Genomic DNA, 20,207 nt, shown 5'->3' with positions numbered 1-20,207 from the left:
TTTTAAAGGAAGAACTAACGTGGAGAAAATGTGTTATTTTCCTACATATGTACTGAAGCTAAAATTTACCTTTTCCTCCATAATATACTTCCAAATATGTTTTCCAAATATGACCTTGGGGTTCATAAAAAAATCTATGCAACTTTAAGTTTAGTCATTCACGTTCTAATTGGACTAGTATAACTATTATGTTCTTTTCTTTTAAATGTTGAACATAAGGAGAAAAGTAACCAGAGACGAATGCAAACAGGCCCGAATGTAGTAAAACAGCAGCAATAACGACAGAAAACCTGCCCCGGAGACCCAGACAGCCCTACCTTTTCAGCTGCGAATGCAGGTAAGTAGTTAATTTGGTAGTTTCCTCAAGTTTCTGCAGCAGCTCTTTTCTTCGCTCTTCCAGTTTCAGTCTAGGAAAAAACAATACAGAGATGAACGTCTGGTTTCAAATGGTTATGATAAAACATGAACACTGAAGGGAAAGGCCCTTATGCAAATATTACACACCAGGGATAAAACTTTATTGGCAAAGCCAAGGATCTTGACAGGGAGAAAACAGAACCCAGCCAGAAGCAACCAGGGCAGAAGCGTCCACAGCCCAGCCCGGTGTCGGTGGGAACCGACGCCAATCTCAGCGTTACTGAGGATGTTTAAAATTTGGTTTTCTAATATGGTAAAAAACAAAACAAAACCAAACCCCTCCTGCTCTTATGAATTATGGAAAGACAGTGAGAAGGCAAACAAGGAGAAAAGCGAGACCACAGGACCCTACAGGCCCGTGACTGGGTGGCTTCCACTCCAAAAAGAAACTTAACAGTGATAACAGAGAAGCAGACAATATCATCCTAGGTCCTAAGTTTGTTAAGAGTCTGTGCCAAAATAACGTAGTGATAAAAAATTCCCATCTTAGGCCTGACCTGTGGTGGCGCAGTGGATAAAGCGTCAACCTGGAAACACTGAGGTTGCCGGTTCAAAACCCTGGCTTGCCTGGTCAAGGCACATATGGGAGGTGATGCTTCCTGCTCCTCCGCCTTCTCTCTCTCTCTCTCCCCCCCTCTCTAAAATGAATAAATAATAAAAAAAAATTAAAAAAAAAATTCCCATCTTAATTTGATGAGAGTGTTAGCGATTAAGAAATAAATGAAGTCCAAACTGTTTATGCCAGAAAAAGGACATAGAAACGAGTTCCCTGTCTGTCTACAGTGCCTCTCACACCTGCATCAGCTCGTTGAGAAGTTCCGTCCACTTGAATTCAACTGCAGCAGTGTCTGGGGGTTCTGTTTGTTTGCTTGTTTTTTTAAGTAGAGTATTATGGAACTGTGTACTTGAATAAGTCATTTGAAAACATATTAAGCACTGAAGTGTTTATGCAACTTGGAGCCTGCATGGGGTCATCTATGTCATCTCAGGGTCTTTAGACATCATGGAAACTCATTCAGAGTGGTCTACCAGCTGCGGAAGGGGGCCCAGAGAACCCTGGATTTCCAGGCTTGGATTTGCAGTGCTGGTCATGTGTCCCTGGAAAAGTCACTCAATCCAGCTCTCGGCTTCCTCATCGTTGATGTGGTGACCCCCCACCCACGTGCTGCCCGCCCAGCTGTCAAGGGGCCGAGCTGAGCGTGGGAGGCACGCTCCGCGGACATCAAAACAAGCCTCCCTGCTCAGAGCCCAGCGTGCCCTGCAAGGCGATGATAGAAATATCAGCTGCTCTTCTTAGAAGAAAAAGAAAATTTCCCTCATTTTCAGCTTCTTTGAAAGGTTATGTATGTTTTAGGCAGTAAGAAAACATGCCCATATTTTATTTATGGGTATCTACCTTTTGATGTATTGCCACACAATTTCATTGTATGTTAAAATAAAAAAAGTAATTTTTGTCATTTTGTTCAGCACTTCAAAGCATGATAAATTCTTAATTCACAGTTTTCAAAGGTGTATTTTGAAAAGGAGTACAGCCTGTACTTTTTAAAAAATCTCTTAAACATAAATAAAAACTCAACAAGGCAAAATATTAATACAAAATAGATGAAAAGAATAAAGGTCAGAAGAAAGCCAAAAATCTACTAAGAGCCGTATCTTCTAAAACAGGAGAAGAACTTTCTAATTAAGTTTCAAAACTAACTAATGCACAGACAAAGGAAGACTCCTTTGGTGTGTTTAGGAGGCTTCGGTATGACATCAGAGAGTTTCACGCTGAGATTTAGAACCCCCTCCCAGCACAGTGATGGTCCCCTCTGGGCCCTCCTGCGGCGATCGCTCTGGGGCTGCCCTCCGGCCTTGTCACGGTGACTGTGAACGTCTGTCCGAGGCCTGACCTTGTGTTCTTGTTTGTCCCCAGTCAGACCCCGAACTCCCAGAAGGCAGGAATCACTCCTTCTCCCTCTTGCACCTAGGCTGCCCGATAGCCGGGAGGCCCTCCCCAGCACTCGCTCTTGGCTGCCTCTAACTACACCTGGGGACAGTCACAGACGCCCTGCTGGGGGCGCTGCCGCTGTCCTCGGGCAAGCAGTCCCACTCCTGACTCCGGTGGGGTTGGCAGAGCCTCCCCTGGTGGGGGCTGGAGGTCTTCCTCCGAGTCCGGGCGCCCCTCCCAGGATGCCACCTCCCCAACTTCTGGACCAGGCATTAGAAGAAACCGCTCAGACGCCAGCCCCTTCCCCTTCAAGAGGGTGCACACCTGCCTCTCCAAAGCCTTCTGCAGTCTCTGTCCTTCTAGTCCCCCTGGGTGGGCCAGGACCTTTCACCCTCGTCTGTAAAAGTTTCCTCTCGCTGGAACTGCCGCTCCACGCGTCCGTCAGCTGCCTCCCCAAGACCAGGGTAGGACCCTCACTCCCTGCAACCTGCCCACGGTGCCTGAGGAAGAGAAGCCCCCTTGTGCCCTCTCCAGATCCAGACCACCCAGAACTTTCCACGTAGGTAAAGTTTCAGCTCACCTATTGAAACAGCGAGTTCCTTTTCCATGAAAATATAATGGACACTCATATCCCCACCTACTTGCTTTAAAATTTTTCTCAGAACCAGTGGCAAAAACATTTATACAGTCATGCGCCCCTTAACGATGGGGGCACATTCTGAGAAATGTGTTGCTATTCACTGTTGTGCAGACACACTGCTCAGTGCACGCCTAGGCTGTGGGGTGCAGCTTGCCGCGCCCCGAGGCTGCACGTGGGCACTGCACGTGACTGTGCACACAGCACGAGGCTACATCACGACCCAGAGAAAGCGCTGCAGTCAGGGGACAGTCAACACGCGGCAGGAGAGGCTACTGGAGCCATAGCCCAGCATACCTTCTTTTTAAGTGTTCTCTTTGAAGCGCTCTAACAAATGAGGGCTCTTTACAGGAAACTTTGTTATTGTCCTCTTTCCAGAGCACACTCTAACGCAGCGATAAAGAGTATAGTGTGGTAAACACAGAAGCCAGCCACACGGTTGTTCATCACCGCCATCAGGCGTTCCGTGCTGTGCATGTCACTGTATGTGCTGTGCCCTCACATGACTGGTAGCACGGTGGGTCTGTTTACACCAGCCTCGCTGCAGACACGTGGGTAACGCTTCGCGTCACTAGGTGACAGAGGCTTTTCAGCTCCACTGTGGCTTGTTGGGACTGCCATTGTCTATGTGGTCCGCTGTTGACTAAAATGTCCTTGTGTGGTGCAGAAGTGTAATTAAGAAATATTTAAGACAGCCTGGCAAGATGTAAGATAAAGTCTCTAAGATCTGTGAGAAGGTAGAGAGCAATGTTACGATCTTACCAGTTATAGAAAAGCACCGAGTTTAGGGCATCGCAATAACTACACGAAAAAAATAGAAGAGGTGTCAGAAGTCCAGCACTGCAAGACTTCATTTGAGTCTCTGCTGATGATCCCTCCAGGAGCGGCTCTCGCCGACATGCTTTACCACCACTAGGTGGCGGGCTCGGTCACCGCTGCCTGGAGTTGGAGAAGTCGCCGGACAGCGGGGCAGGCACAGATCACACAGGGCGGCTGAAAATTCGCGTTGAGTTTTTGACAGTTATTATACACGTGCAAAAAAAAATTTTTTTAAACGCCAATGTCTCGGCACTTAGGAACAAAGTATATGTTTAACATTACTTCATCAGCCATTTCTGAAGCTCTGGCCCTAATAAAAAAGACCGAACACCATGCCTGAAGGGCTGATTAACTCCAAGTGCCTGTTTCTCTCTCCCAGAACCCTCCCCGGATCCACGTACCCCCAGGACGGCGGCCGAGACGGGGCTCAGCACAGGTGATTACGTCATGTTTCTTAAGGGCGACACAACGCACAAAGTATCACTGGTGTTTAGTACACAGGCCACACAGAGCTCCCCGTTTTCCTCATATTGACTGCGGACTGTCAAACTTCCATCCTAGAAGTGTGAGCTATATAAACCCATACAGTCCCAACATGAAGTAACTCAGGAAACAAATTAGCTCTGCCTCACACCGTCACTCTTTGCTCCTTTCGGTCTCTGTTGGGGGGGGTCCCCGCCCACGTCAGCCTGGCATGGTGAGCCTCAGCTAGCGCCACTAGATCCCAGGGCAGGAAGGGAAGGACGACAGGCGGCAGAGGCCATGAGCGTGAAGACAGGACAAGAGCGTCATCTGTGGAGGCTTCCCCTGTGACACTTTCTCGTGCTCCCTAAAGCTGTGACGTGTGGTTGTGCACTGCCTTGACCGACATCTCGCTCACAGAAGTCAGTTCGTTCGATTTCGCGTAGGAGTGAGGTCATATGGCACCTTTCTCTGACAGGCTTACTGCATTTAGCATAATAATCCCCAGGTCCACCCATGCTGTCCCAAAATAAACAAAAGAGAAACAGACTCATAAATTCAGAGAACAGACTGACAGCTGAGAAAAGGGGTGTTGGGGGGCTGGGTGGAGAAACAAAAACTTAGAGCCTCAGAAAACAGTGAGGGGATCGCGGGAGGAAATAAGAGTGTGGGGGAGGTGGAGAAAGATAGAGGGGGAAAGATGGTGAGGAAGGAGACCTGACTTGGGGTGGTGAACACAGCACAGTACACAGATGATACATGGTAAAAATGTGCACCTGAAACCTATATAGTTTTATCAACCAATGTCACCCCAATAAATTTAACAAAAAATTTTTCTAAAGTCAGTTCTCCTAAAGTGGTTAAACTCAGGGTAGGCAAGTCCAATGTTACCACCCATCCCAGAAGGTCCAGAGGTTCTTCCCTCCCATCGTCCTCCCCACCACACTTTCCAAACGTTGTGATGTTATGCAGACACCTGAGCTGAAAACATTGATAGAGCACAAGGAATCAGAAGGCAAGAAGCCAAGGAGTTAAAAAGAAAATCCAGCAATTGGGTTATGACGGGGCATTTTGAAGTTTCCTCCGGGTCACTTGGAATGACACGAATGTGAGTGTCTTTGCTGTCGTTCCTGAGTGGGCACCACTCGCCACGTGCTGGCCTGAGCGCACGCAGTGGCTCCAAAGGGCCACGTGGTCCGCGGCTGACACGTCAGTGCTGGCCGCATCAGTCAGCAGGGCCTGGCCAAAGGCGCCTGTGCAAATGTGTGCCTGTCAAACTGACACTGGGGTCCCAGGCTTGAAGGTCCAGCTGATCTGGTTACAGAACTGGGTTTTTAAGATTAAATGATCAATTTACACCATCCCATAGAGATCAGAAAATTGCTCCGTTTTCCTTTGCACCTCACCTATGTCATGGGAGGGCTGCCACAGACAAACAAAATCCGAGTGAACATTTTGTGACCTGTCAAGATGTTAAAGGGAGCAAGCTGTCCTCTCCTTGTGAAATGAAAAGTAATAAACTTTTGCATTCTTGTGAGTAATAAAACCCAGAATAGGAAGCGTCAGTTGCTCTAACAGTCCAGACAACCTTTCTTATCAGGGTGCAGCAGTTTATAGCTATTGTTATTGGCCTCCTCAGTGATGCCCCGCATTCCTGGTTTTATGTCAACATTCCTCAGGTAGTCACCATCTGTCACAGCCCTGTCATGCTCCTAACAGACACAGAGGAGCTGAGGGATGAGGAGGGACAGCGGTAGGGTGTGCTCAACTGCTCTGCCGACAGAAGTCCTCTGTGCTGGCCCTCAGCCCACCAAAAGCAGACACACTGGGGCTTCCAGCAGACCAGGGGAAGGGCACCGGGGCCGGGCGGGGGCACGCCCCCAGGCCTCCCGCCCCGCCCCCAGGGGGGACACCAACCTCTCCGCCAGAGCCCGGCTGGGGACGCTGCGCACGGCCAGCAGCTCCTCCTCCAGCCGCTGCCGCTCCGCCTCCAGCCGCTCCAGCTCCGCCCGGCTGCGCTTCTGCGGGGTGACGAACTGCAGCTCCTTCAGCAGCTCTTCCTTCTCGTGAATCAGCATCAGCTTCTCCTTCTCCATGTCCAGCGCTCCGGGCCAGGCCTCGCTGTCCAGCTTCGACAGCTCGATCTTTAAGTTGGCCATGCTGAAATCAGGGAATCAGAGAGGTGGGCGTGTAAGCGGGGCTCCGGGGGAGGGACAGCTCAGAGCAGGCTGGCCCGGGGTCAGGGTGGGCTCCTCTGTGCGCCGCCCCAGGGGCGGAGGGAGCTCCTGGTGGCGAACACAGACCATCGGGCCTGCACCCCTGCCCCACGTCTCCTGGCCCCGCCTGACTCCAGCCTTTGTTGTCACCTGCACCACTTCCTCACCTATAAAACCTGAGAGAGCACGTGCCCCCCCGGAAAAGGGTGGGGGCCGAGGCGCTCAGGAGCTTGAATGCAGAGAGCTCTGGGAGCCCCGGGCGGGGCAGCCCGGCCTGTGACTGCCCGTGTGGGGTGCCCAGAGGAACACCTGGAGGGCTCCCATTAAAAAATTATAAAACTGAGGAAAATGATGCCCGAAATGCCATTATTATACATTTGTTCCTGTTGGTAAAGTCACCATCCCCTAATGAAATGGCTGTCCCCAGGGCAGCTTGGGTGGCAACCAGGCCATGAGCCGTCAGGGAAGGAGGAGAAGGAAGACAGAGGGCAGACTGGCCGGCTGGGATTAGAACAGGCGACCCATCAAGGCTCCATCACCGCCCAGAGGAGGGGCCGAGGCTTGGCTTCTGCCACCTGGGTTCTCCTTCAGCGGTGCCCTGCGACCTCTGCCCCTGCCAGGGTGCTGAGGGTGTCTGTACCACGACCACGCCCACGCGCAGACACCTCGCATCCACCCCGGCTCTCCCCTGTGGACAGACGGGAGCAGACGGGACCCGGTGGACCGCCAGCAGCACAGCACCACCGCAGTGACCACAGGTGCTGGAGTGCGGGGACAGGATGGGAGGAGGAGGAGAAGCAGCAGCAAAGGGAAATCTGACCCGTTTCATAATTTTGCCTGATGCCAGATCTCTCTCAGTCTAGAGCTTCATACTCAATCGTCAAGTTAACACTCAATTCCCTAAGAGTGTTCTGCCCTCCTGGGTCAAACAACCTGAGCTGCGGCCCCGTGAGGACCATCTGGGCTGTTCATGAGGTGCACGCACGGGGCAATACGGACCACAAGCACAAGACTGAGATGAGACCATGAACACAGCTGTGTTGGCGCAGGAAGCCGTGCTCGTATGAAAAGTGTGGGAGGGCTACTGGGCTGTTGTTACAGAACACACCGGAATATGAGACACATGCAGAGGGTGGGCTCTGTGTTTCTGTTTTTCCTTTTTGATGAAAGAAGCTGTAGAAGGGAAGAAAAACTGGTGAACAGAACAATGTCGTCAGGACAAAGATGGAAGCAGCACCACGTCTTGTTTTAGTTAAAAATAAAGCGGCCACCTTAACTCGGCACCGCATGTATAATGTGCTTCTGGTTTTCACCCACTGGCTGCGTTTATGATAGACATAACATCAGCTGTTTGTCAGCTGTAACTACAAAACCATAAACAACTGTCTCAACGTAATGGAAAATTAATCATCAAAATGCTAAATAAGTATGTTATTATTGGCTTCATTAAGCACAGAAAACAAAGGCTGGAGGAGAACACGGGCTCCAGAGAAACACAACTCGCCTCTTATTCCGAATCGAGGGACAAACAGCATTTTCAACATACGTATAAACCCTTGAGATTCACCTCTCGTCAGCATCGCTGGTAACTTTAAAATGAAACCCCAAACTCGGCATTAGAACAGCAGTGCCACCAGGTGGGAAAAAACCAGCACCTGAAGTGTCCACGTGACCGAGTGAACAGCTGAACTGGCGGCCACAGCGTAGCGCAGGAAGGAAGGCCCCTCTGACCTGTGTGACCATTTATCCGTGACCGGTGCACCAGCTCAGGGGAACAGAACAGGAGGATTTCGGGGAACGCCTGGGAGAAGTGCTTGTGAGCTCCAGATGGAAGGGGCTGGCAGTGCCCAGAGTGAAGCAAAGGCGCAAACTGACCCGAGGGGCGTCAGGTCCCCAAGCGCCCGGGCGTGAGGCCAGGTCTCTGAGATGAGTTCTCATTGGGGGGGTGGGGGGGGCGGGGAGGGCGCGCTCACAGCCCAGCCGGAGGGTAGCAAATAGCCTGTGCCACAAGCTTCCACGTCCTGGGGCCACAAAACCACAAAACAGTTCACCATCCTTACCCGGGCCCGAGAAGCAGACAACAGTAAAGTGTACAAAATGTTTCCTAACCTCAGGAAACTTATAACCTACCTGAATAAATTTATAGGCCTTAAAATTTGCCAGGTAAGATGTTCCGAGAGACTAGGTGACTTGCTCAAGCTCGTGTGGTTAATGATTTGTGGAACAAACTTAGGGTTCTTACAGTAAATCAAAGAACCAAGTCACGTTAGTCACAGAGGCTACACAGAGGCAAATACTGTATTTAGACGGGTCAAATAATTACTTTGTCGAAGCCAGATAACCTCTAAGAATGCTGGCTAATTACACCCGCACCAATAACGACGGATAGACTAGAATATCTATGCGGCAGTCCTGCTTATGGCAGGACACCAGGACACGCCAGCAGGTTCTCAGCTGAACTTCCCACGGTCCCGAGGAGCAGTGATAAACGTCCTGTTCCTCGCAGCGTGAAAATGCAGTTCTCCCACCTATGTCTTCCTGAACGATGTATCAGTAGCATTTTTTAAATCTTACAAGGAAAATAATGGTATCAAATGTATTAGTATGGCTCCCTCTCTCAAAGTAAGCCGGGTGTCCTATACCCTGAGAACAAGTCAGCCCGCCTACTAGGGAGGAAGGGTGAGGTCTCCCATGCCTTCCCCACGCAGAGCCATGAAGAGAAAGACGGCACAGGGTGTCACGGAGTTCATGAGCAAAGGAGAGAAATCAAGATCTCTCTTCCTTCTCCTGGGAGTAAGTCACTGGGGACCGGACACCTCAGCATCTTCCAGGACATCCTCTTCCCTTCACACAAAGGAACATGCTTAAAGCCAAGCACCTGAGCACTGCTGTGAAGCCCCACGCCTGAGCCAGCCTCATCATGTTCCTATCCTCAGACTTTTACTTGGGATTGTACAAACTCAACGTTTCTTTCTTCCACAAGGGAAGGGGACGATTCTATTCCCACATTTATCATGAATTCTCCACATTCTTCAGCTTTGAGGGGAGGGGAAAGGAAGGGACAGCCAGCAGGGAGGGGACTCTGCAACCTTTACATTCTAAAAAAACCGATGGGCCTGCAGCGGCGTAGTGGATAAGTGTCGACCCGGAACGCTGAGGTTGCCGGTTCAAATCCCTGGGCTTGCCCGGTCAAGGCACATACGACAAAGCGAGCAATGAACAACTAAAGTGAAGCAACTATGAGTTGATACTTCCCACTCCCCACCCCTCCTCTCTCTGTAAAATTAATAAATAAAATCTTAAAAACAAACAAGCAGACAAAAAAACAACCAAAAGGCAACCTTAGCAAGAGCATGTGGGGAGTGCCCAGCAGATGTCACTACAGGAGAAAAGATGAACTACGTTAAAGACACACTGCCGACCCCGAACCTTCAGGGCCCCTGGTTACCTTCTTCTGGCTTCTTCATACTGGAGACTCAGCCTGACCTTTTCAGCTAAATTTGATCGACTTCTCACTCCAATCTAGTAAAAAACAAAAGGGAAAAGTCAATTAACTCTGCTAATGAACGGAGGTAAACTGCTTTTGTTTCTGGGAAGTACAAGTAATTGAAAAGCTAGAGAAGACGGGACTGAAACCGAGGCTGTCGGTTGCAAGAGGCACTTACTTGATCGTCTCAGTAGGGGCCAAACCTTGCTTTCTAGCTCAAGCTTGCCTCTGTCTTTCAGAGACGTTAACATCATTTTCTCCACACATTAAATTCAAAATAATGAAAAAAATGTCAGGTAAATGTTTCTGGTACCCAGGAGTTTGTGAAGGGTATACGAGTCAATAAAATTTATGAACTGGAACTAATTTTTTGTCACCATGAGCCAAAATTTCCATCATGTAGCTTTCAGCTGCATAAAATATGAACTAAATAGCTTCAAAAATTAATTTTTTCAAATAGGTTGGCTCTACGGTTGAGCTCTACCTCTTTTCCTTTCATAGCACTTAATTCAGAGGCACTTAAGAGAACACAAAAATTACTGGGGATTATTGCAAATTATTGTTAATGGCGCTCGAAACGGGAAAACACTAAGCGCCGCCCCCCCACCCCGCCCTTCCAGGCACGTCACGTACGTCTCCGGAAATGCTTGTTTGTGACCCGGCATCCAGGGTCTGTCTGGAGAGAGATAAATGGGAGTTCACAGGACTGGACCTCAAGTCAGGCTCAGATCGGCCGATGCTCTGATCCGAATGGAAGCGCTCCTGCAGCTTGGCGAGGCTCTGTTCAGGAGAGACAAAGGACTTCCTAAGTCAAGAGGGCAAAACTTTCCCATCCAGTAAAATCAAGCCAAAAGAACTCATCTGAATGCAAAAAACAATGACTTCACTTGACAGTATTGTACCGGAGAAAGTAAGAGTAGAGTATCATTCTGCACATACACACACGTGACCTTGGAAGCATGTGCAAGTACAGGCCATCTTAATATCCTGAAACAGCCTGGGAGCCATTCACCCTGTGAAGAATGGTCTCTTTATATTTAATATGTACATTTCTTGTCTTAAAAATTTCATTCAATGTTAATACTTGAATGGAATACGGTAATCCTCTTTTAGCAAGAACGACTAGCTTTAGGCAGTAGAAACCAGGGAACATGGACAACCTAGAATGCTATTTCATCTGAGAGACAGCAAAAACACCTCTTACTTAGCAGAGGCCTGCCATTCTGCTGTTCTGCATCTGGACCTGACCCGGGAGATTATTTAGCTCACGTTAATGTTCGAGGCAACTGAAGCCCACAGGTCACACTGCTCACAGGCCATCTGAGCCTGTCTGTAAGTCAACTGGGTGGCACTGCCTAAGCTGACACGTGTAGTTTGGTAAAGTGACAATCAAAGGGGACGTGCCTGCCGTCAGCACCAGGGTTGACAGGCTGAGCTGACCTGAGAGAGAGCAGGTGAGCCAGGGAAGGTCTGAAAAAGGAAAAATCTTACCTAATTTGCCACCAAAGGCAAAACAAGGTTATAAAACATGGATAAAAAAGGTAAGAAACTTACTATCAACTCTTAAGAAGAACCAGGATTTAATCTTGATATTTAAAATTCTCATAAAGAAATCAGAACTATCAGAAATCTGATACATTTTTTTAAACAAACTTCTATTTTCTTTCAAAGGGATATGTGTACAGCCTGACCAGGTGGTGATGCAGTGGATAGAGCGTCAGACTGGGATGCGGAAGACCCAGGTTCGAGACCCCGAGGTCGCCAGCTTGAGCGAGGGCTCATCCGGTTTGAGCAAAAAGCTCACCAACTTGAGCCCAACGTCGCTGGCTCAAACAAGAGGTTACTTGGTCTGCTGAAGGCCCGCGGTCAAGGCACATTAAAAAAAAAAAAAAAAAAAAGGGATATGTGTACAGAATGTATTTACAAGAGGGATAAAACTTAAATGGCCACATCAAATAACACATGACAGAAAGGAACCAAGAAATTGTTTAGTGACTTTGGACAAGTCTTCTCTATATTTTTATCTGTAGAGTGGAAAGATTAGTATTCTTCAAACCCATCTGTGATGACACTGCACTCAATCAACTGAGGTCACAACTAGCATGTCTTTTTAAAGAAACAGAAGGGACTAGGAAAGGAAGCCAGAGTCATTACTAGTACTAAGAGAAGGCATATTTCTGTGATATTTGTTTTGTGTATAAAGATATTTGTGTCTTAGTGGGTTTTGACATAAAATAGATATTTTTATTGCATGTTGTGGTTAAGAGGCTGGAAAGTCCCGGAAGGTACCTAATGTCCCTTTCAGTTCTATTGTTTATTTCTGTATCTGCCGATGAATTATTTTATATACTTTAGTAATTAAAAAAGGAATCTAATCTCTTTATTTAATTCGGCCTGTGCATAAACCCAAAGTTTACGGGAAGAATCAAAGATGATCTAACACTGCCGATTTACATGATTCAACTGTTAATACGTTCAAGTCCCATTAACTTTAGTCAAAGGAATTATGTGCATTTCAGGAATTACTGGTTTAATCAGCGGGATCACCATGAAGCAAAAACAAACTATGTTCGAGTCAAGTCTTGCCCGGGTTAGGCTGCTGTTCGCACCGCGTATTCCGGAGCAGGACCAGCTGGGTTTGAAGCGCGGGCCCGCCACTCCCCAGCTGGGCGACCTTAAGTAAGTTCCTTAACTCTCCTGGGCTATCATGTCCTCGCCTGTAAATTGGGAATAACAGTGCTCGTCTTCTGGGCTGCTGTGAGAATTACACAAGTCATCTCTATGCGAGGCAGGCAGAAGACGGCCTGGCCAGTATCTGTTGTTACTGTCGTCTTTGTGGTAGGATCTCTCCCTGCAAATTGTTTCAAAACTGCCCAAATGCAAAATTACACGGGTTCAGGAATATTTACCTATGTTCAACTAGCTTTGTGAAAACTGACATGTAGTAGCTGAATACGGTATTTAAATGGAGAGGTTCTGTTAAGAATATAAAGATCACCATTGGCTCTAACACTTTCCCAAAGACAGAGACTGAATCCTCACGTGGCTAAGTGAAGAACTCCAAGTATCTGAAATGCAAAGAATTCTCAGTGCTTGAGATAATTATGGAATGGATGGGGGGGGGGGGGGGAGATTCACCCTCTTCTTAAGAAAACACTTGGGCTACATCTGCTGAAGAGAGATCTTCGGAATGCTGGCTGCTGATAACGAAATGGTTGTTTTTGGTTCTTTCTACACTCCAGGCTGGGTCATGGGGAGTTCGGACCTGCTTGTTGAGGTTACAGGTGTAACGGGGGCTGTACCACGGCTCGCAGGACCCCTAGGGTGACTAGACAGATATCTCCCTGCTCGGCCAGCATTCCCCACTTCACTCCGAAGATCGCCTCGGTGGGAGAAGGCTTTCTACGACCCTCACATCAGCTCTCTCTCACCTCAGGGCATATCTTCTACTTACTGACCCCAGGTGACATCCCTTTATGTATCCTGGGCAGGAGATAACCCTGCTTATCAGGATTCCCCAGGAAGCTTCCAGTGAGCTGCGGGGTGCACGGGGATGCTAATCCTTCGTGGGCTCCAGGATGCCCCGCCCACTGTCTCAAAGGCCACCCAAAGCCCGCCTTCGAATAAGCACGTCAGCACCTTGGAACTAGTCTGCCTCCCCCGCCCCCCGCAGCGTTAGTGGAAGAACACTCCACTGTGGGACCTGGTTCTGTAGGGGGGGGGGGAGATGAGGGTGGGGGCGGGGTGGAGGATAAAGGGCCCTCCAACTCTGATGGCGGAATTCTGCCTCATGAGAGTTTCTGGGGCCCCAGAAGGTAATGGTTTGACTCAACAAATGTCCCATAATGTACCTGCATCAGGTCCTGTTTTTCCTTCTCTCCTGAGCTAATGGCCTTCCTGATGGATTTCAGCTCCGATAGGATGGCTTTGGCTTCACTGAGTTCATAGCCACTCTGGCCTCCAGACATCTTTTTATCAATTCTGTTGAGAGAGAGAGAGAGAGAGAGAGAGAAGGAGCAGAATCAGAGCATGCCAGGGCACAAGTTAAACAGCAGGGCTGGTCTGGGGCTGTCCCCGGCGGCTGGGCTAGCCCTCGAGCCTCCCGTGCCAGTGCTGCCCTTCCGAGCCAACCCTTTCTGCCCCCGTCCGTCCTCATCGCTGTGAGCTAAGCCTCCCCCTGCCGCCCACCGCATGCCGTCCCTTCTGATGACCTTCACGCCCAGTCTTGTTGCCTTCAGTCTGTTCCGGTGACCCCACTGCTGGAAGAACTCACCCCTGCTCAGGGCCGCGCCTGACCCACCCTGGGAAGGTCAGGGCACGGGCAATGATCTAGTGAAGGACAGAAATGCCCATAAACTGGGTGACCCCAGGGGCTATGGACTCATCACTGCAGCCAAATTCTACCTGCAGAACGTCTGTGCAGAGCCCAGCAGTGCCTACAGCCTGGCAGGCCTTAACCACCAGAAGTGGTTATTACTTACACTAGCAGGCGCCCTACAGCGTTCAATCCTGTGGTTAGTTCCTCATTTCTTTTAAATATGCGAAATGCATCTACTCTGTTTTCATCAACGTTACGAGTTAGGATGAGTTCCAAGCCAGGAAGAAGGCAGACGGACGGGCAGCCGTCAACTACGACCGAATAAAGAGCTCTTCGATGAGCTGGTGCAACCCCCCCACCCCATGCAGATCTGTTCCCAAATGTCCTACAGTTCACACAGTCACCCGATGTCAGAGGATTTCAGGGAACCTAATTCTTTGTGCGTGAAGGGCCCACTCAAATTACCCAGTTCTTCCTAAACAACGGTTTAACAGTTTCTTCGCTCTCAGTGCCCTGGTTCTCTGCGCCCGCGGCCCGGGGCCACCATGGGGGTGGGGGGGAGGCCGGCTCTGCCTCCGCCCGCCCTGCCGGCCCACAGCTCTCCCTCTCGGACATGTTTGTGGTCTTACCCACAGGACAAGCCATCTGTTACATCACAGAGAACCGGCTCGGAGCTCCTTCGGTCCAAAACATTTAATAACTTACATTTATTTCAATGTGAAGGGTAAATGTTAAAACCCAACAACGCTATCTTATTCGCTCTTCCCAAGTTTACTAGAGCAAGCGCAGTGTGGAGATGCCGCATTTCCCCAAGAACTAGTTTAGTAAATATTTTATGCTGCTGAACAAGCAGTGAAGAGTCTTAAAGAACCTAAGAAAATAAAATAAATTTCATCGTAAGGTCGTCTGATAATAGAGCACAATGAATGAAATCACTGAATTAAACACACAGGCGGTGTCTGGGGCGGGAAAGGACCCCGAGCTCGACCAGTCGTCTCCTCCAGAGGAAGAAACCAAGCCAGAAAGTTGGTGCAAATTAAGCCCCTAAAGTGCCAACACACTTAGCCGGTCAGGGGGTTGGCCGCAAAGTGACCGACTTCGGCATGGGGCTCTGATGACCACAACAGCTAGAATATTTGGTAAAAACACTGGAAGCACTTTGAAAATTGGTTAATTCCACTTATTTGGGAAGGGGCAATGAAATTGTTGGGTCTTAAAGTATTAAACTTAGTTGAGGCCAAGGACTTATTTTGATTTTTTTAAAAAATCTGTGAGATTTCATGAGAAAGGCCTCAAATTGTGTCAAAGTGAATTTCTAAAGCTCAAGTAATTTCTTCCTAGTTGGGAAAAAAACAGCAGAATTTAATAGTAAAACAAATCTTTAATTTAGAAATCAACTTGAACATTTGAAAATAAAAAAAGCATTGGTAAGCTGTTTTCAGGAATAAACTTTACCATTTAAAAATAAAAGCAGTACTAGGTCAAGACTGCTAATTTGAATTTCAGAGAGCTTTAAAACTAGATGCCAATGTCCCGGCTATCGATGGCTCAACCGAACAAGCCCTCTCAGCGGGGCGTCCGCCGGGTCTGCCTCCTGAGAACCTCTCAGCTTTAAATGTTGCTTTTCTCCTTCACCCTCACGGCTCTCCCTTTTCTCCTCCACCTTTCAACTTCCAGCTATTTTCTCTTTTGATCCTAACTGACGATATAATGAAATATTAGCATTATTTGCTGATTTTTAAAGCAAAGTACTGTGTTTTTTGTTCTTAGTTTAAGAAATACCATTTTACATTTTTTTCCCTACAAAATTAAAAAAATAATATTCCGGTTTGTGTGTGCCCTGTGATTAAGTTTTACTTGTCTCGGTTTCCTGTGAAAGAGAAGGGACTGCTATTTGCACGTCTTCCATCGCCAGAGCCGAACTCTCTTAGGTCTGGACAGGAGTTTGGCTTGCTGGGTGCCTCACCGTTTCCTTCTTCCAGTTCCGGGTGGCAGAGGGGAGATACCTTTCTTCCTGGTCTGCGTCTACACAGAGGCTCTGCTTTGGCTCAGGCCAAAGTCAACTCTGGGGCCACCGACCAAATGAGATGAGTAACTCAGAGAATAAAGCCACATTCGCTTATTCAGCATCAACTACTGTAGCAAGTAAAAAGGAGAGCTCGAGTTTAAGTTACATTGTCATTCCGGATTCAACAAAAAATATTTCATTCTATTGAGAATAAATGAAAAGTTGCAAAAGCCTGCAGTGGGATTCTACTTAAATCTTTTCCTGAAATATACTTCCTGTCATAATTCTAAATGCAAGTCCCTTCATAGTATCAGGAATATAGCTTCTTGATGTATGGTCTCTGGGTTAAATCCTTATTCAATGTTCTGGTAGGGTGGTTAACACTTGAATGAAAACAGCTTTACTTTGTCTTCTGTTAAGAGAGACAACAGAGGCGTCTGAGGTTGGATAGCTACCTTTCTACCCTTGGTTCAAGGGGTTAGCATCGTTGCAAGAGAATGCTTGCATTTTTACCACAAATGGCTATTGTTTTCTTGTGGAATGTTATTGACAGATTCTTAAACATGCCTTACATTCCTACAAAAACTGCTTGCAAGCAAACTGCTCTGGAACAATAAGGCATTGTTACATCAACATAACAAAAACAGCAAGTTTGGCTAACCTTTAATCCCGGGTGGTGATGCTGAGTTACAATTTCACGTGCTTTAAAAATGTTTAACATATGGCTGAACCGTTTGTGGTGCTCTTCAAACTCCCCTTTCTCTCTCCACTCCTGCTACAAAAGCCTTCCTTCATGCCCCTTTATGTTGACACACAATTATTAAATGACACATTGTGTCCTTCTACATCTGCCCAGTTCTTAGTGTAGCTGTGCAACCAACTGAACTTCTGAGAGCATCGCTGTATGTGAGCCCCACCTGGGAGGGTCTCTTAAAATATACTTGAGGTGCAGCCCAGAAACGGGAATTTTTTAAAGAGCTCCTCAGATTATTCCCACATGTGGTAAGGTTTGAAAACCACTCGGATGGGCACACCTGAAAGAATGTCATGGCCGGGACTACACGAGGTGACAGGGCATCCGAGATCTAACACATCATCCAAACACGCAGAACAATCAGCATGCGTCTGCCTGGCCAGTGATCACGTGGCACCTCTAAATGGGGTGGCACCTTGCTACCCTGGACTGCCAAGGGAGATGCAAGAAGAATGAACAGGAGCCCTACCTGGACAGGACACTGAGCGGGGCTGTCCCTAGGACCCCGCAGCGCAGCATGGGCGGGGCTGTCCCTACGATCCCACGGCGTAGCGGCGGAAGGAGAAGCCGCTGGCTGCCTCTCAGGGAACAAGGCCTTCAAGCCTCGCTGTGGCCACGTGGCTGTAGAACCCCCCGCTTCCTCCCCGCGTCAGGGACCCCGCAGGTGGGAAGTCTCGGAGACCCTGCCAGGGTGTGGTCAGGCCAGGCCTCAATGGGAGGGAGAACAGCGGCTTCCAGGGCCTGGGAGCAGGCCCGGGATCCAGAGCCTACTACCCGGTGTCTTGTCTATCTTCATTCAGCCTGGCCCACCCAGAGAGCCTCGCCAATGACCCTCCACCTTCAGCAGGGGCCTGGACACAGGGCAAGCGAGGAGCCCCCTGGGCTCCTCTGAGGACAGTCCCCCCTCGCTCCCTGCGATCAGCCACAGGGAGACTCCAGGACATGCCAGGGGCAGTCGGAGGCAGAAGGCCACCCCCAGCTGGGCCCAGGGCAGCGGACGGTCAGCAAAGCCGGGAGGAGAGCCCACACCCCGGTCTCAGCGCGGCTCTCAGGTGCCAGGAGACACACTGAAGTTTTCACTGTGGGTTCTTTGGTCCTCCGAAGGTTCATAAAAACTTCAGGCCCTTTCAAAGTACAGAGATTTCCCCAAGTGTTTGGTTTGCTGGTTGATTGCTTTTTTGGGGCTTTTTTTTTTTTGGTATGGAGCTTTGAGCTTTATACTGTTTCTCTGGGAACTATATCTTAGGTAATCCACACTTGTATTTTCTTTGTATTAGCTGGGGGCTTTGATGATTCTAAAGTCAATGGCGGTGTTTTATACTCACTGCTGCAGTGTTTCAAAGCCTTGTTCTTTATAGAGCAGTTCCTGCTTCATCTGTGAGAGCTCCCTCTTCAGCTTCTTAACCTTTCATGAGAGATCAATGTAAATATGAATGTTTGTAAATAATTAGCAACGCTGCTTTAAAAGATAATCCATTAGTAAACTATTAAACATATAAACATGGCCCTTAGTTGAACATTCACTCTACTAGTTTCTCCTTGACATAAATTCTATGAAGGGGACATTACGTGTAGATTATCAATGGTGGACATTATTTCTAATATTAACCACCATCACCTTATTTAGCAACATTCCCAGGAGCGGGGCATCAGTGTGGTCTCCATTGTGTGATAAACAGCCAGGGGGAGGGAGAAGTGGAAACCACGGTACCTGTCCCTAACTCTAGAAGCCTGCACTCATCCTGCCCCGGGCTCTGGGACAACCGGCCCCGTGGGCAGCCTCTGCCCGGGGCCCCCGCACGAGTTCTCCCATGGGCTGCAGTGCTTCCCCCGGATTTTCAGGAGTGGGCTCCTTGTCCCTCAGGTCTCGGCTCACACAGCACCCTTTCCAACAGGACTCCTCCAGCCACCCCACCCATGCCACTACTCCGTTTCAGGAGTGGGCTCCTTGTCCCTCAGGCCTCGGCTCACACAGCACCCTTTCCAGCAGGACTCCTCCATCCTCCAGCCACCCCACCCATGCCACTACTCCGTTTCAGGAGTGGGCTCCTTGTCCCTCAGGCCTCGGCTCACACAGCACCCTTTCCAATAGGACTCCTCCAGCCACCCCACCCATGCCACTACTCCGTTTCATTTGGTTCATGGTATTTTTCAAAAGCTACAACTTTCTGTGTGCTCCTTAACTGTCCCCCACGGGAAAGTAAGCCGCACCACACCAGCTGCAGTCCAAGCTTCTAGAACAGTATCAGGCAAACAGTAGGTGATAAGTCACTATAATGTCAAACTGATCAAAAAAATATATTTCTTCTCCTATTGTCAAATACATTTCTTGGTAATAGCAGCACTAAGCCGGTCAGAAGGACAGCAGAAGCCTGCTGTAGTCACCCCCGAGAAGTCCTCCCACGCTGTCAGAAACGTGGTTCCATATGTCAGGGTATAAGCTTAAGTTTTAAGCACATTCTGTTACACAGCATTTCAACGTGCTTTTGAACTTCTATTTCCTGTTTACTCTACGCATTCCACAAATATCTATTGGCTCTCCACTGTGTGTCAGATCCTGGGTCTGCAAAGTGAACAGAAGGAACATGATCTTCGCCCTCAAGGGTCTTACAGAACAGGGTGGGGCGGATACTGAGAAGCAATCAGCCGGTGAACGAATCTCTCTAGTTATCACGGGATATAAAGGACGCGTTCAGGATACTTTCAGACATAGAAGGGGGATGGGACCCCATGTAGGCTGAGGTCTCTGATAACGCCTGTCTGAGGAAATCACGGCTGAGCTGAGGGTCAGTGGGCTTCCCGTGCTGAGAAGGCAGAGGTTCCGGACAAACCCTCCTCCGTGGGAGGGGTGGCCTCAGCATGGCTCTGGGATCACAGCGGTGTTGCGTGACATGGCCGGGCTGGACAAGAAGGCCTGGCCGCATGGACTCTTGAAGCCATGTTGAGGGTGTCTACGTCTCGTCCTAAGAACAATATGAATCAAGGAGGAATTTTAAAAGATCACTGTGCTGACCCTGGTGATGAGGCCAGAGGGCCCAGGGGCCCCTGCACCTGTAGCCTGGGCGGGCGTGCGGGCGGGGCCATGGAGGTCAGAGCCCGGAGGAGGACAGACCACTGCGGAGAGAGACTCAGCAGGGCTGGGTGACAGACTCAGGGTGG

General features: G+C 49.0%; 1 protein-coding gene across 1 annotated transcript in view; it reads right to left on the bottom strand.

The window, feature by feature from the left end:
• The window catches only part of WWC2 (WW and C2 domain containing 2), a 169,885-nt gene that overhangs the window by 43,197 nt on the left and 106,481 nt on the right, over window positions 1-20,207 (bottom strand). Inside the window, exons 5-10 of the mRNA XM_066380135.1 lie at window positions 18,374-18,453; window positions 13,820-13,949; window positions 10,602-10,748; window positions 9,930-10,003; window positions 6,183-6,425; window positions 318-407 (exon numbers count right to left, since the gene is read on the bottom strand). Coding sequence (XP_066236232.1) covers window positions 318-407; window positions 6,183-6,425; window positions 9,930-10,003; window positions 10,602-10,748; window positions 13,820-13,949; window positions 18,374-18,453 — 764 coding nt within the window. The remainder of the gene's footprint in view (window positions 1-317; window positions 408-6,182; window positions 6,426-9,929; window positions 10,004-10,601; window positions 10,749-13,819; window positions 13,950-18,373; window positions 18,454-20,207) is intronic.

The sequence above is a fragment of the Saccopteryx leptura genome, chromosome 4, assembly GCF_036850995.1.
Source record: "Saccopteryx leptura isolate mSacLep1 chromosome 4, mSacLep1_pri_phased_curated, whole genome shotgun sequence".
Taxonomy (NCBI): Eukaryota; Metazoa; Chordata; class Mammalia; order Chiroptera; family Emballonuridae; genus Saccopteryx; species Saccopteryx leptura.
The sequence above is the reverse complement of the archived record's forward strand: the minus strand, read 5'-3'. Positions and strand labels throughout refer to the sequence as shown.